This window comes from Poecile atricapillus, chromosome 10 (genome assembly GCF_030490865.1).
Source record: "Poecile atricapillus isolate bPoeAtr1 chromosome 10, bPoeAtr1.hap1, whole genome shotgun sequence".
NCBI lineage: Eukaryota > Metazoa > Chordata > Aves > Passeriformes > Paridae > Poecile > Poecile atricapillus.
In genome coordinates, this window is record NC_081258.1 from 2,156,475 (window position 1) to 2,172,807 (window position 16,333).

The 16,333-nt window shown below is 52.7% G+C and overlaps 1 protein-coding gene across 1 annotated transcript in view; it reads right to left on the reverse strand.

Annotated features, from left to right (window-relative positions):
• Positions 1–6,785: 6,785 nt before the first annotated feature.
• LOC131582747 (hydrocephalus-inducing protein homolog) overlaps positions 6,786–16,333 on the reverse strand; it is a 53,740-nt gene continuing 44,192 nt past the window's right edge. Inside the window, exons 43-55 of the mRNA XM_058846215.1 lie at positions 16,026–16,119; positions 15,368–15,536; positions 14,838–15,076; positions 14,447–14,516; positions 13,617–13,845; positions 13,012–13,244; positions 11,799–11,947; positions 10,653–10,845; positions 9,997–10,105; positions 9,156–9,410; positions 8,668–8,810; positions 8,105–8,326; positions 6,786–6,950 (exon numbers count right to left, since the gene is read on the reverse strand). Coding sequence (XP_058702198.1) covers positions 6,786–6,950; positions 8,105–8,326; positions 8,668–8,810; positions 9,156–9,410; positions 9,997–10,105; positions 10,653–10,845; positions 11,799–11,947; positions 13,012–13,244; positions 13,617–13,845; positions 14,447–14,516; positions 14,838–15,076; positions 15,368–15,536; positions 16,026–16,119 — 2,270 coding nt within the window. The remainder of the gene's footprint in view (positions 6,951–8,104; positions 8,327–8,667; positions 8,811–9,155; positions 9,411–9,996; positions 10,106–10,652; positions 10,846–11,798; positions 11,948–13,011; positions 13,245–13,616; positions 13,846–14,446; positions 14,517–14,837; positions 15,077–15,367; positions 15,537–16,025; positions 16,120–16,333) is intronic.

Consider the following 16,333-nt stretch of genomic DNA (forward strand, 5'->3'; position numbering starts at 1 on the left):
GCTTAAATGCAGTGATAATTCTCTCTGCAATTTGAGCAGCTTCTTTTGCCTAATCATGATCCTGACTGTGGTATTTAATGGACTTCAGCTTTACAATCTGCTTTTGCATTTCTAAATGCACAGCATTTCTTCTGCACAGCAAGGGGAAGGTCAGCCTTCTTACCAAAGCTGAGCTTCCTGCTGCACTTGATGAGTGACACTGCAACTGCTTCAGCTCAGGTGAGGGATGAGCTTTGTCTGTGTGCATGTAACCGTGGAATAAAGGTAATCTTGAGGCACACAGATGTAAACAGTCATTACTGCTTAGAGCTAGTCTGAAAGGAAACATTTTTATTTTGTTTTATTTATTTTTATTTTGACAGTGTTGACATTTTTAGAGAAACCTTTATCAGCTCCAGCATGGAGCCAGAGAGAGTTGAATAAGCTGTGACACACAGAGTATCTGCCATAAAAAGAGCAGGGGACAAGCCCTTCCTGGCACTGGGAACACCACTGCTGGTCCATCATGCTGAGGCCCAGTCCTGTCACACACCAACTGCTCTGAAACTACACTCAGAACTAGAACTAGTCCAGGTTTCTGCTTTTAAACTTTTGTGAACTTCCCCTTGAAGCTCTTATGGCAGAAGCGTGAGACACCAACCACGGCCCCAGCACAGGCTCGTCAGGATCACAGGCTTTAGGTACCTGTGACCCGGCGGAGCGGGGGGCTCCGGGCAGATCCCGAGGCGAGGCGGGTCCCCGCTGCCGAGCGCTGCCCCTCGGGCTGAGGGGTGAGACCGCCGGGCTGAGGGGTGAGATCGCCGGGCTGAGATCGCGGGGCTGAGGGGCGGCCCCGCCGGGCTGAGGGATGGGATCGCCGGGCTGAGGGATGGGATCGCCGGGCTGAGGGCTGAGACCCCCGGGCTGAGGGGCGGGATCGCCGAGCTGAGGGGTGAGATCGCCGGGCTGAGGGATGGGATCGCCGGGCTGAGGGGCGGGATCGCCGGGCTGAGGGGTGAGATCGCCGGGCTGAGGGGTGAGACCGCCGGGCTGAGGGGCGGGATCGCCGGGCTGAGGGATGGGATCGCCGGGCTGAGGGGCGGGATCGCCGGGCTGAGGGGCGGGATCGCCGGGCTGAGGGATGGGATCGCCGGGCTGAGGGGTGGGATCGCCGGGCTGAGGGGTGAGATCGCCGGGCTGAGGGGCGGGATCGCCGGGCTGAGGGGTGAGATCGCCGGGCTGAGGGGTGAGATCGCCGGGCTGAGGGGCGGGATCGCCGGGCTGAGGGATGGGATCGCCGGGCTGAGGGATGGGATCGCCGGGCTGAGGGATGGGATCGCCGGACTGAGGGATGGGATCGCTGGCTTGAGGGGCAGCGGCGGCCCCGCGGTGCTGAGGGCAGCGCCCGGCTCGGCCCCTCAGGAGCCGCCGCAGTCGCAGCCCCGCCCGAGCGCCTCAGGGCGCGGCGGACTCGGGACAGCCCTGAGCCTTCCCCTCAGCCAGGTAGGAAGCTCTTGGAATTGTAGAACCGTCACGGGTGGAAGAGATCTTTAAGACCACTCAGTTCAATGTCAGCCCAGCATCTGCCACTGCAAACCCTAAACCACTAAACCATTTCCGAATATCAGATGCAGAGGCCTCTTTAACACCTCCAGCGATGACAACTCCACCACCTCCCTGGCCAACCTATTCCCAGGCCTGAACACCTGAACAGTGAAATTTTTTTTCTAAAATCTAACCTGAATTTCCTCTCTCAGCGTGAGGCCAATTCCTCTGGTTCTCACTGCAGGCCCAGCAGAAGAGACCGGCCCCTCCTCACTGCATGGCCCTGGCAGGGAGTTGGAGAGAGCAGTGAGGTCCCTCCTGAGCCTCCTCCAGACTGACTAAACCCAGCTCCCTCAGCCACTCCTCATGGGACATTTTCTCAACCTTTCATGAGCCTTACTGCCCTTCTCTGGACACACTCCAGCCCCTCAATGTTGTTTTCCTCGAGGGGCCCAGAGCTGGGTCCATCCAGATCACCCTGAGGGTGACCAGAGAGACTTCAGTCTCTGTGGGTGTGTGCTTGGTGTCCCCAGTAACAAAATACTTACAGCCTGGGTCAGGGAAAGTCAATCTTCTGCCCAGTAGGTCCACGGCAATCACAGTCCAATGGCAGGACCTAAAAAGATGGTCTTCTCCTGCTGCTAAATGGAGTGGCTATTGAGGCTGCCATACTTTATTGAAGGTATTATCTGTCCTTTGGTGAAAGTCAGTCCAGTTAGAAATGTCTTGTCTGAGCCCCCCTCCCCCTGCAAAGCCTGCTCTGTTTCTATCCACACGCAGAGGAGGTTCATGCTGCCCTTCTGGTTTTTTTTGTAAGTTCCCCTCCCCTCCAGTTCCTTTGTCCTGGCCCGCAGGGGCTGGGCACTGGACAGAAATGGGTGATGTGCCCTCGCTGCCCACAGCGATGGCACCGTGGTTCCCATGGTGTTACAGGTGGTGGTGGGACCGCCACCGCTGCTGGAGCCACCGTCCTTCCTGGCTGTCTATGATGGTCAGCCCCTAAGCTGGCAGCCTTCTGGATCACACCTCGATGATGGTGGTGAGGGTGGGTAGAGGATCCAAGGGCATTCCCATAATGATTTACTTGCATGGATCATTGGCATTTGCCTTTGCTAATTCCAACAGCAAGGCAGAATGCAGCCCTGGCTCTTCCCCCTGTTTTTCCATGTGAACCCACCACCTATCAATAAAATCTAGGAAAACCTCATTAGGTTGCTGCAGAATGATTGTATAACTAGCTTGGGGTTCTCTGGATGGTAACGTGAGGAACGCTTTTCTCTGCAGCTGTTTTGATCTTTTCAAGGACCGGCCTTGGCAAAACCCGGGCCTGGTCCTTCCCCTGTGCCCATTCCCCATCGCCGCTCAAGTGGTCGGTTGTTATTTTATTCCCAATGGCATCAAGGGCGCTGTCAGAACTTTGCAATCGCTCAGAACATACGGCCTGTAATGACCTCTTCCATGCCCCCTCCCATGCAAGATATTCTGATGGGGTAAGGAGGCACGAAAATAAATCATGGAGGTCATACGGGACCGAGAGATTGGAGGAGAGGGTGGCATTTAAAAGGCCCTTAAAATATTTGCTTCCCTTTCCAAACTCTTTCTGGGCTTTGCAAAGTTCTCTTTTGTTTTGAAATGAGAATGGCTCCCATTCTGGAAGCGCACTCCCACAACCACTGAACATAATTGGAGTGGCAAGAGGAAGGGTCTCCTGTTCTGGGTTCCGGTTCCTGGGCTCGTCACTTGTGGCTCACGGGGTGTGGGAAGCAGAAGGAGGGGCGTGGGAACTGCAAGTCAGAAGAGGGTTGGCGGTGCTGCAGGGGAAAGAGGAGGGGTCAGAGGAGGGGATATTATGAAAGGAAGGGGTGGGGACCTTTTCAGGAGGAGGAGCCCAAGTGGAGAAGGAGGGGTCCGAGGGGACAGGAAGGGGAGGGACAACTGGAGGAGGAGAGATAACAGGGGGAGGAGCATCAGGGAAGAAGGGGATGGAGGTAGGAAGAAGGAAAGGATTTTGGGGAGGAGAAGTACAAGGGAGGGGCCTGGCCATGTGGTCCCCACCATGTTGTGCTCTCCAGGAGCCATTTTGGGTACACCAGGGAGGAGAGGGTGAACGGAGTAACTGGAGACTGGGGAGAACTGGGGGGAACCTCAAAATGTACTAACTTGGGGGTTTGAACTGGGGTAGTGGGGTTTAAGGAAAGATCTCTGGCACCATGGCTAACAGTTAACATTTTATTAGCAACTGGTTATTAGCAGTTAACTGAAACTTAAGTTATTTAACAAATTAACAAACAAATATTTAGTTAACTTTGTTAATTAAAAGATGATGTTTACTGGAGCTGGGAAGGGGAGCTGCAGAGGTGTCACGTAAAGGGTGGGAGACCATCAGCAGTAGGAAACAAGATGTTGCCGGCTCCTGCTGGATGCTCCAGCTGACACAGATGCTGTCACTCTGGTGTTGGTTGCCAGTGCAGCTGCTTCTTGTGTCTCTGGCCTTCGTCTGTCTGCTCTAAGGCAGAGCATTTTGGTTTTCCAAAACGCTTCCACTCCCGGGCTCTGCCTTTCAGAACCACCTGCACCGTCCTGTGAGTCTGCTCCAGGTTAGGAATGCTGGGGAGAAAGGGACTGGTATTAGCCAGACAAACATTTCCAGCCAGACGCTTTTCTGTCTCCTTGCAGAGCACCCAGCGTTGCATCCTCCCTCTGTGCAAGCAGTGAGCAGCTCTGTGCAAGAAGCAGAGCTGGGGACTGGCTGGTCCCTGGGTCTCTCATTCTACATCTTGCAACCCTCCAGGAGCTTAATGTTTCATACAGTGTCTTTTGCCAGTGTCTCCCTCCAAAGGCCAGATGATCTTTCTGCGCTCCTGTGGGAGCTGCTGCCTCTCTGGGGCTGCTTGTCTCCAGGCCCACCTCCCCATCCCAGTCAGAGGGACTGAAGGGAGGGTGTTAGGGGATGAACCAGGCTGTGCTTGGTGATGCCCAGCAATAGCACAAGAGACAACGGGCAGAACCTGAACAGGAAATTCCACCTGAACCTGAGGAAGAACTTCTTCCCTTTGCGGGTGACAGGCTGCCCAGAGAGGGTGTGGAGTGTCCCTCACTGGAATTATTGCAGAGCCCTCTGGACACAGCTCTGTGCCACGTGCTCTGGGATGACCCCGCTTGAGTAGGGAAGTGGGACCAGATGACCTCCTGTGATCCCTTCCACCCTGTCCCACCCTGTGATTCAGTGACAGCCATCAGAAGTGTGAGTTGGCAAGTGTGTCAATGTTTCCCACCTGCACTGCATGGTGGTCTCAAAGTTCCCCACATCCTTTGGGGAGAACAGCACATGAAAGGTCTTCTTCTGGCCAGGAGTGATGGTGCCGAAGTTGGGGTTGATGGAGAACAGTGACTGGTCATGGGTGACATCTGGGAGGACTTCCAGGGAGGAAGTGGCACGCTGCGGGGAGAGACTCCGTTCCTTGGAGCGGCACCGCTTCTTGGAACGCTGCTTCTGCTTGGCATCCAGCTGCTCTTCCTCAGAAAGCTGCTCCTGCTCAGAATCTGGCTGTTCCTGCTCGGAATCCTGCAGCTGTTCCTGCTCGGAATCTTGCTGCTCCTTGGCAAGCCACTGTAGGCGCCGCAGCTCAGAAGGATGCGTCTCAAAAGGATGGTCCTGCTCCCTCCGGAAACGAAGCACCAGCTTTCTGCGCTGCCTTACAACAGGAGCAGAGCTGAGCCGACCTGCAGAGAGGAAGAGGACACCATTCAAAGACAAAATCTGTGTTCCCAGCAACGCTGCCTCCTGCAGCACATAGGTGGAAGAGATCTGGGATGCACTCGGAGCATCTCTGGCCGAGTTCCAAGCAGGGAACAGAGCTTCTGGGAGCAGGGTCTCTGCCTGCAGCACACACTCCTGTGCCAAAGCAGGAGTTGGTTTTAGGCAGTGACTTTGCAGCTGCCCTGGAGTGGGGGACTGCACACAGACAGTGGCTGCAGGGCAGCTCACTCGTTACACCATTGCTCTCCCCAGTCTCAGACTTCTCAAAGCAATGACCTGATGTCCCCTTTCCCAGTCCTGACCCAGCACGTGGCTCTCCCCAGAGCCTGGCTCAGCTCCTTTGCAGAGCAGAAGTGGCAGAGCAAGAACAAAAGGGGCAGAAAGGCAGAGGGGGAAAGGACAAAACTCTCCAGCTGCAGCTGGGAAGGTGCTGATGAAAGTGGACGTGTGGACAAGGAGGAAAAAGCAATTCAAGTTTTGGGGTGAAGGGGCAGGGTCTTCTCCCCAGGCCCTCAGCTACCAAGTGAAATGCCCTTACTCATCAGAGTGGTTGAATATGGCATCCTCACTGCTTCACTATCTGCAGGTGCAGCTTCCTCCCAGAAGTATTCCAGGGCCACCTTCCCTGTGTTGTGCATCCTGAAACTGAAAAGCAAGAAGGAGGAATTAAAAAAAAATGTCCAATAAATAGAAAGCAAATAGTACACTAACATTGTCTGAGGGGCTCCTGCTACCACTTTCTGCTGAGGAGCATCTTCTTCCCCAGGCAACCCTGCCATGCTCTGACTGCTGTGCTGGGTGGCCCAGAAAAGTATTTCAAAGTCTGGAAGTTTAAGAGGAAAGGGCCAACATGGTGCCCAGGACATTGAAGCTAAGGGGCTTACTCTGAACATTCTTTAGGTCTTGCTTTGACTGCAAACTTATTCTTGAGCAGATGAGGACAGGTGACACGCAGCGAAAGCAAACCCATGGCTGTTCTCAGCAGAAAATGGCAGCATTGAGCCTCTCCTGACCAGCCTCTCCTGCTTGGCTTTGCATGCATGTGAACAAGCCTGTGCTGGTTTTGGCTGGAGTGGAGTTCTGGGAAGCAGGCACTGGGTCAGCCCTGGGCAAAGGTGTCACAGCATTGTCACAGTACAGCTGGTCTGGACTGGACACAGTGAATCTGGCCATAGCACAAATCCAATTCAGCTGGCCTAGCTCATGCCTGAACGTGTTCCCAGATAAGTTACAGGGGACCCTTGGCCAGCCCCATCCAAGCTGAGAAGTGAGCACAGCCCTGGCCAGGAAGTTGGGCAGGGAGAGAGATCTCAGCCAATGGCTGTCTAGCCCGGGAGATTTGCACTGGGTATTTCAGTGAGCTCTGAATAATAAACGAGGCTGTTTTGTCTCCTGAGCACCTGGAGCACCTGGAGTCCTGAGTTTTGTCTCCCCACCCACGGCCAGCACAAAGTTACACAAAGGCAGCTCCCGCTGGCAGGGCCCTGCCTGGCCTCAGCACTCACGTGGCTGTCCTTGTCTGGAAGGGCCAGGTGTCCTTGAGCTGAACCACGACTGTGTCCAGTTTGAACTGGGCGTAGGCAACCAAGGCACTGAGGTACAGCTCGGCCTCCTGGCCGCTCTTCTTCAGCACAGTGTGAGCTGGTTCTGGGACTGTCTCTACTGTCTGCAAACAGAGGAGAAAAGAATCACTGAGCAGAGCCCAGAAAGTCAGGCTGAGAAGGGAATCTCTTGGCCTCCAAGATCAGCCTCATAGAGGGACTAGAAAGGACCATTCACTTTTAGTTCCCTGGAAAGATGACAGAATTGGGACTGTTGTGCTGCAGGAGTTGTTTCTGCCCACTGATCAAAGCAGTCCTACCACAGCTGTTAATGCACCCATGGAGACTACAGCAGTGTTCCAATCCCTGTACTTCAACCTTGGAGAGGGACTGACTTTTTCCCTGGTCCCCTAGAAATCCAGCAGGTCTCAAAATTAGGGTTAAGTTCCCCTGCTGGAGCTCTGTGGGTGGAAAACCCCATGACTGAAGACTTCTAGGAAGCATCTTCTTGTCTTAGGAGAAAGTGCTCTCCAGATGTCACCTGTGGAGCAACAGCCACACTGCTGGCAGCTGGGGACGGGCATTTTGGGACGTGAAAGATCTCACTAGGAAAGTCTCCAACTGCAGATGTTCTGATAGAAAAGAGGATGGTTTAGAGGCCTTCAAATGGTCCAGAAACTTGGAAAGAACCTTCACCCAAGCTGAGTGTGTTTGGCAATAATGACAATAAAAGCAAGAGTCTCCACACATGATCCTTCTCCAGACTCCTCCGTACTGTCATACAGTGCCTGGGCTACTCCATGATGAGATAACCCTCCCAATACAGAGACCACAACCAAAATCTCTGGTATCCATGGAGACAAAACTTGGAGTTCACCAGCAGGTGCAGCAGAAGTGTATTTGTCTCCACTTCAAAAGAAGAGACAGAGTGCAGCAGACTTAACTCCTTGTTGGTGAAAGGGCACCAAATCATATGGAGAGATTTCAAACACCATAAAATGAGATAATTGTAAAACACTGTCTCCCATTCAACATGGGCTGCAGCACTTGTGCTTGTGGCACAGACTGATAGTGTGTGGCTAATGGTCTCTTGTCTAAAGGCTTCTCCTCTTGTGTGAGGGTCGTGTGTATCCACCTCTCCCCTAGAATGCACTGCTGGTGAACCTCAGGGCTGTCCAATGTCCAGAGGAAGCAGGAGCTGCTCAGCCAGCAGTGATGGTGTTATGGTGGTTCTTTTTGGAAAAGCTGTGGTGGCTTTTTTTGCCATTTTGCTTCTTACCTTCTCTTTTTCAGGCCATTGGGCTGCTGGGTCCTTCCCGGTGATGTCGTTCCACAAGACAACGCACATTTCGTCGTCCCAGTCTGGAACCTTCCATGGTGGCAGCTCAAATTTGATCTTGGTCACCTTACATTTCACAAGGTGCCTCCTGAAGGTGGCTGGGACATCTGATTTCAAGGTCACTGTGATGGCCTTGGTGCAGCCAGGGTGGAGATGTCCCACCTAGGGAGAATCAGGGAGTCAAGACCAAACTGGAAGCACTGCCAAGGGCAGGACTGATAGCAAAGGGGACTGATGTGGTGAGCAGCTGTGCCAGGAACCTGCACCTCAGTGTGGATTTATGTGAAGTTTGACAGACAAAAGTATGAAGAGAAGGTACCACCTCCCATAACATGAAGCCTTTTCTGCAAGGCTGGCAGCCTTGGCCCAGCCAAGCCAGGGACTGCATCTCCCATGTGGCACTGGAATGGGCTAGCACTGGCATGGGAGGTCTCCCTGCCAGCTCCCAGGAACGCCAGGGCAGGGCTTGAGCAATGGGGAAAGGCAGAGCAGCCCCCACTCACCCTGGGGCAGAACTGGAATGGGACGTCTGCCTCCCACTCGAAGCGCATGAACGTCATGCCGGTGTGGTTGGTGATGGTGAAGGTCCTGTGGCAGGGCTTCCCAACAGGACAGTCCCCAAACTGGATGTGGTTCAGTCTGACAGCTGTTAAGGAGGAAAGCAAGGGATCTCAGCATGCAGGGAGTTCCACCCTGCCCCCCTCACATGCACAGACTCCTGTATGTTCAATGCTTCCTTGCTCCAAGCCTTCCTCCCTCTGGCAGGGAGCTCCCCAGGCAGTTCCCCATCCCACCACTGTCAGGGAAACACCCTGGCACACCCCTGAGCCAGCGCCATGCAGCACAGCACACACTGCTCTGCATGCATGGCTGCCACACCCACGGGCCTCCATGTCCAGGGGTGACAGCCCAGGCCTGGCTAGAGAGAGGACACACATGATCAGATATTTTCTTCTTCCTTGTTCCCCCTTGGCAGCCTCTCCTCTCTTACCATCAATGATGTCTTTGTTCCAACTGCTCTTATCACTCCTCAACTGTGGGTCTTCCTCTAGACAGTTGAGGGTGAATTCATCCTTGTGGCCTTCACCCACCAGCTCTATCAGGGTCTTGTCAGAGTAGGTGTCCCCCACTAAAACACGGATCTTCCCTTCCACACGTCGAGCCAGGGTGGGATCGAAAATGACATCAAACTCTGCCGATTGCCCACGATGCAGAAGCAGGAGAGGCTTCTTTGGGGGCTTGCTCTCTGCACAGCAATGGAAATCAGAATTAAGTGATACAGTTGTACAGAGGAAATATTTCCATATCTGAGGAACAGAAGGTTGAAACCAGCTGCCTTCTGAGCACAGGTTCTACCCGCAGTGGTTCCAGACCCTCTTCTTATGTTCACCAGACTGCCATCTCCAGATACATCACCACTTCAGCAGCTTAACCTCAGGTTGATGCCCAGCCCTCATTCCATCGCTTCCAGCCAGCTCCAGCCACATGGAAAGCTGAGCCAAAGAGCACTTTTGGCTTCTGCTGGCTGCCTGTGTGCTCAAGGGCTGTGTCCGTTCAGGCTGGGACCTTCCTGCATGCTGCAAATACCTCAGAGGCTCCCCTGAGGCAGTGACAGTCCCCCAGAACCCAGCCCACCACGTCTAGAAGAACACAAGAACTTCCTACAACTTGCTAGGAGGAAACCCTGCAAAAAGTCCCCATGAAAAGCTCGGGGGACAGAGAGCCCAAGGAAACAAAGTGTGTCTAACATCTGGCTGCAGCTCAGAGAAGCCAAGAGCAGGGCACACGTTTTCCCTCTGGGCACGATCGCACTTCATGGTTAACAAATTTACCATTTCCAACAGAGTCCTCTCCCACATCTTCAGTGTGGAATCTCTCCAGTGTGGAGCGCCTGGCTTTCAAGAAGAATGCTCCATGCTCATCCTCCAGGTGTAACATAAACTGAGAAAAGGGAACACAGAGCACAATGATACTGGTGTGAGTACAGGATGGCCCAGGGACTGACACCACAGTGCTGCTGGTCCTGCACAGGAACCCAGCACCTCTCCCACTGCAAACAGCACTGAGCACAAAAGTTAAGTCAAACCAGCTGGGAAAAAGGGGTGTTTAGAGGCATTTGGATTGAACCAACACTGAACCAAACAGGACAGAAAGCAATAAGCAGAATATAATTAAACCACAACTAAGTTTGCTTAAAATATAGTAAACTGGGGAATATAACCTAATGGAACTGGAAAATCACACGTCCATGAGAGCAAACCTGAAAGATGGGGGGAAAATACTCCACCACCTTTCTTGTGTTCAACTTAAAGAAGAAAGACTGGATGGAAAATTTTCAAGAACTCCCTTCTTGGAGAACAGATGTCAGTCCCTTGCTTAAAAAGAATTTGTGACACCTCTTGCCAGGTCTGCCATGGTTTTTGGGACCCTTCCCCTGTGCCACAAGCACTTATTCCCAAACCAGACCATTCCTTGAGCAGGTGCTCACCTTGACAGGTACGATGCCGTTGTTACGGACGACCAGGGGGAGCATCTCTAAATCCCCCAGCTGGAGCCTCTGGAAGCGCAGCACGGCATTTCCTCTCTTGCTGCGAGCTCTTGGGCACACGACTGTCACCTGCGGCTCGTGCCCTCTCCCACTGATGGTGAAGCTCAGGGTTTGGGGCTTGATTTTCACAGAGCTGCAGGAGAGGCACAGAAACAATTCCAGCTGGCAATAACCCATTTCTCACTGGGCAAGCCAAGCAGCAAGGGCAATCCACACTGTTTTCCCTGCCTGCTGCTCCTGTACCCCACAACACAGCCCCCCACCAGCCTCTTCCCAATCCACTCAGGGCCATTCACAAGAGGAATCTGCTCCAAAGAGCCAGAGCCTTCCACAGTAACAGTTAAAAGTAATTGCACTTAATTAAATCATGCAGTACAGCAGATACATAATGAGGCACCAGATGAGATATGGCAAATCCCCTGGCTGCAGTGAGATGAGACATAGGCAACAAGCAAAAAAAGCACAGCATGAAAGCAGCACAAAAGCAAGAAGGCAAAAAGAAATCATTGTCACTATCCACCAAGATCACTTCCAAGAACAATATAAAAGCAATTGCTTATTAGCAATTAGACTTCTCTTGCTCCAATTCAGCCACTAAAGGCTTGAGGAAGGGCAGGTCCAAGCCACTGTACACAGGTCCCAGTGCAGAGGAACAGGGCTCCTCTTTCATACCAGCTCCCATCACTCACATGAAATAGCTTCATGAATGCAGGGAATCACAGAGGATCACTTAATTTCACAGAAACAAAGAGGAAATTGTGACTGCTGACTTGCTGCCACAGAAACTGATCCATCTAAGCTTCTGTCCTTGGAAATGCCCAGCTCAGCTGTAGCACATCTCAGTAACTTCCAGTTGGCTACCGAATATTTCCCTGTCTTCCTATTTCCTCATCCAGGCTAAACCTGTATGACAAATCAGCCTCATTTTTCTGCTCTATCTAACAGTTGCTGCCTCCCAAATCATCTCATGCCGAGTACTCTGCCTAAGGCTCCTGAGAGCATTAGAGCTAACAAGAGGTCTGTGCCTTCCCAGTGGAGAGGCAGCTGTCAGTGAGGCCTCCCCCAATATTTCTCAGGGTCAATTACCGTTTGGGGATGACAAGGGAAGCCTTAAAAGTGCAGTCGTAGTTCTGCTCGTCTGGTGGGGTGAAGGTCACTGTAGCAACAGCGTGGGATGAGCCGGGAATGGACATCTGGACAGGATGCAACTTGAAAACGGTGATAGGGCCTTTTTCCTTGGGGGAAGCCAGAGAGCAGTGTTAGGAGAAAACACCTTCCAACATGACACAGTTTTATTCATAAAGGCATTACTGAAAACAGCATGTCTGTAGTGGTTTAGATTTGCTAATTGGAGTTTCTCAGTCAATGCACTAAATAACGTGGTGGGGTTTAGCACTGGCTAAAATCACCAGGGCACTTACTCATTTTTTGTTGTGAAATACAGATAAGGAGAAGGGTTAAACAGGTTTAAAACTTAAAAGGAATAAAGAAACTTTACTAACAGGACTACAGGAATAAGAAACATCAGAATAAAACCTCCAGAACACTTTTTCTCCCCCTACCCAACTTTTTCTTTTCCCAGCTGACCACTGGGAGACAAAACCTGGGATGGTAAAGCAGCATCAACTATACAATAGTCTTTGATCAGTTCTTGTAAGGAGAAGAGTTTTTTCTTGTTATGCTATGGAGACTTTTCTACAAGAAGCAGTTTTCTCCTGGCTTCTCTTTTCTATGAACAGCAGCCAGCCAGGTAAAAATCTTGCATTGTGACAGTTCTTCCCATTTTCACAGCCCTCCTAGAGGTGTGTTCATGGGCTGTGAACTCAGGGGGTATTGTTTTAAGGATGAGTTGTTCAAGCAGGGAACACTGACCTTGTGCTAAAGCATTGTGTGTTCTGAGTGCTGGCAGCTGCCCTGCCATATGTGGGAGGTGGTCACTGCATGGAAAACCCTGCAAATAACCTAGAACTGGCCTTCAAAGAGAGGAAAAGCCAGGGAGCCTGAGGAAATGCTCTGCTTTGAGCCCTGGCATGTCAGTTCATAACAGCCCCTCTCTGAGTATGCTTCCAAGAGAGGTTCAGAAGGATTCACTTCTCCCACCAAAGACCCAGAGGTGTGAGCCAAAAGCTTGCCCAAGACATGAGAATTGAACACAACTGTTCCCTGGCTCTGCTGCTCTGCCCTGAAGTTTGACCTACACTGAGCTAGTGTGGGCCACAGGAAGCAATGCATCTGGAGAACAAAACAGCTTTCACATGGCCCTTAGAGGGCAACCATCTCCTTGGCCTCCTGTTCTTACCTGTCCAGGCAGGGGGTTGATGGAGAGGACCACGTCACACGGCAGAGCAGTTGTGTTGTAGATGTTGAAATGGGCTTCAGCCTCTTGCCCAACCAGAATCTTGTTGAAGATGAACTTGTTGTCATCTCTCACAAAGAGGCCCACACCGTGCACAGAGAGCAGCTTGTGGCTGAGGTCAGTGCTGCTGCAGATCGGGTACTCTTCGAAGATTAGCATGGCATCCTCAGCAAATGCTGTGGACAGACCAGAGGGATGAGCATGGAGAAGCCTCCCTGATGAATTCATCTGGGCCTTGCTGGCCTCTGAGAAGGCTTGGTAAGCTCCTTCTGCCCAGGTAACTGCTAAACCCAGCTTTGGGTGGGGGAGCTGGCTATGAGGATGGAGCTCAGTCCACCTCAGTCTTAAAGAGCATTGCTTTCCCTCTATCCTTCCATGCATCCCTCTCAGCCTGGGAGGGATGAATCCACCAGTGGACTTAAGAGGGCTGGAAACTCTGAGGATTTCAAGGGGGGACACCAGGGCTAGCATGCTTCCCTATCCAAGCAGCAAGTTTAGGTGCTGATCAGCAGCAGGTCTGACCAGGGGAACCTGTGGACAGTACGTACCTGGCAGGCAGGACTCGGCAGTCAGGGTAAAGGGAATGCCGAGGGGATTGTCCCTGGGGTCTCTGCCCACGATGTCAATGTAGAGCTGCTCCTCACAAGTCCCCTCCTGCCCTGCGAGGCACTCCACCGTGATCTGCTGCTGGCCCCACGGAGCGATGGAGCCGGAGCACGGGGACACCGTGAACATGCCCACATTGAGCTGACCCTGCAGAAGAAGTTCCAGGAGAGGCTGAAGGGTAATAGCTGTGCCTTGAGCACCCCAGCAAAGAGGATGTCCTGCCTTGGCCTCCAGCTGGGCCCAAGCAGCCAGTCCCAGGGCAGGGAAAGATGACTCCATGGCCCAAAGGCAGCTCCAGGTTGAGCCCAACAAGCCAAGAGGAGCTGCAAGCCTGTCTCAAGTGGCAGAGAGAAAGGAGATGGAGTGTAAAGAATGAAGGTGGTAGCTGTGATCCTCAGCCTCCAGAGGTAACAGGGGAGCAGAAACAGCTGTGAGAAATGATGGGACAGAGGTAGGGGACTGGGAAGAAGAAGAAAAAAAAAAGTTGTCTGAGCTCTGTGGACTGGGAGTTCAGGGGGGGATGTTTTTGCTTCTGTGGTGTTCACAGACCTGTGCTGGCCAGCAGCTACCACACACAGGACCTGCTCCCCTCTGCTGACCCCACAGCTGCAGGTCAGAGCCAGAGTACAGGACTGTCAGTGGGACTGAGCAGATCCTGGACTCCATCCTGCAGACCACGTCCCACCCAGTGGAGATGAGCCCCCAGCCTGGGCACAGCAGCATCTTCTCACATCCCCTGCAGCAGCATTGTTGGGGAGCAGGAGTCACCCACCTGTGTCAAGCTTGATTTCCTTCCCGCTGAGCGCTTTCTAGCTGATGGAACAGACTCCCCTTGCTTTGAACTGAGAGGAGAAAGCAGAGGTATCTGTCATGCTCAGCTCCCCTGCCTTTCTCTGAGGCCAAAGCTGGCCTTCCTCCTCACAGAGGAAAGCCTTCCTGCTCCAGATGGTTCCCAGAGAGCAGCCTGCAGCACCCATTGCTGGACAGAGCAGCTCTAGCACCAGCTTCCTACTACACATGGGGACACTGAGGCGTGTTTTGCTCCCTCTCCCCAAGGCAGGGATGCAAATGGGCGCTAGCCCAGGTCTCCTGGCTGCCTGCCACATGCCAGCCGTGGGGTGGTGCCTCCTCAGGCAGGAAGGGTGGTGCAGGGCTTCCTGTACCTTTTGCTTTCCAAAGGAGATTCATCCTCGGTTGCTCGGTGGATGCGGAATTTGAAGCTGATCACGCCTGTGTTCTCCAGCACGACAGTCTGGCTCTTCTTGCTGCCCTTCATCATGGCACCGAAACTGATGGGTGAGGCAGGCTCAATACTGAACTTGCTGTAGGAAGCTCTTGCCGACACCCTCACTGGGATGCTGGCGACAGTCTGGCCTCCTTCCCCTGAGATGGCATCTATCACCTGTGTCCACAGGAAGGGGTGGTAAACAAAGCAAAGAGAGCCAGCCAGTCCTCTACCCCAGTCCCCAGCCTCCACCCCAGGCCTCCATCAGTTCACCCATCCCTGTTAAAGCACCTCCTCCAGAGTCAGATTCTCAGCTCCCTTAGGAAGCCTCCCAAATGGTTTTGAAGACTTTGTTTGTGTACGTAGGAGAGAGGATTCTCCAGTTAAAGCCCTCCTTCCATTAGACACCTCTCCTGTTTATGCTCCCAAAACACCGTGTGGTAACACAGCCTGGCCCAGGCAGCTCACCTGGCAGTACAGGATGGGGCTGTTCTTGAGGAGGATTTCCCTTGTGGGGTGGAAGAATATCTCAATATTCACACCAGGCTGGGAGGCGATCAGCTTGCCCGACTGAGGCTTGACAGTGAAGTGGGACGCCAAGTCTCGCATCCTGGGACCTGCACCCTTCAGCATCAATCTGTGCAGAAAGGGAAGGAATGGAGATCTCTGCAGTTACAAGTAGAGGTGCTGCCAGCACAGCCAGGACTTTGCATAGGACCAGAAAAAGAAGAAAAGGGAGAGTGCAGCTCTGCTCAGGGAATCCTGGATCCTGACAGAGAGCACAGACGGTCACGAGGTTATTGCAAGAAACCTTGACACTGAAATTTTTCATTCACTCTTTTACAGAGTCTCAGAAGGAGAAAGGAGGTGACCATCAAAGAAAGGCAATGAATCTCAGCATTTCAGTGCCTGAAATTCTTGGGGCTCTCCTTTGGGTTCCCTGCTGAACTGTGGAGAACTGCTGGTTTGTGGCTGAATTCTCTGGTAAAATAGCTGAGATTAGAGAGCCCAGGTTTTGTGTTTATCGTGAGGTAGCCTGCATGGAAACAGGTTCTAACCTTTGACAGAGGGAGAGTGCAGGCCTGGGAACCCGGGGAAATGCTCACCACCAGGCAGCTGGACTCACCTGTACTCGATGTTGTACATCCCTTTGTTCGTTAGAGTCAGGATGTTCTTCACATTATCCTGGACATTGATGGTTCCAAAATCCAAGGTTTCATCTGCAGATAATGTGCAGAGCGAGATCAGACATGGTATTTGTGAGCTGCTGCAGAATACACCAGGTCCCAAGCTACATGGAGGTCCCAGCACAAAACCCTTTTCAGCAAGTTGCTGTTCTTGGAAGGGTTTTCCAGCTACTTGTCTGCCCTTTCTCTTCTTACTCAAACTATCTGCAGGCTCAGTAGCTAAGGAGCTCGGCTTCCATTTCCTCAC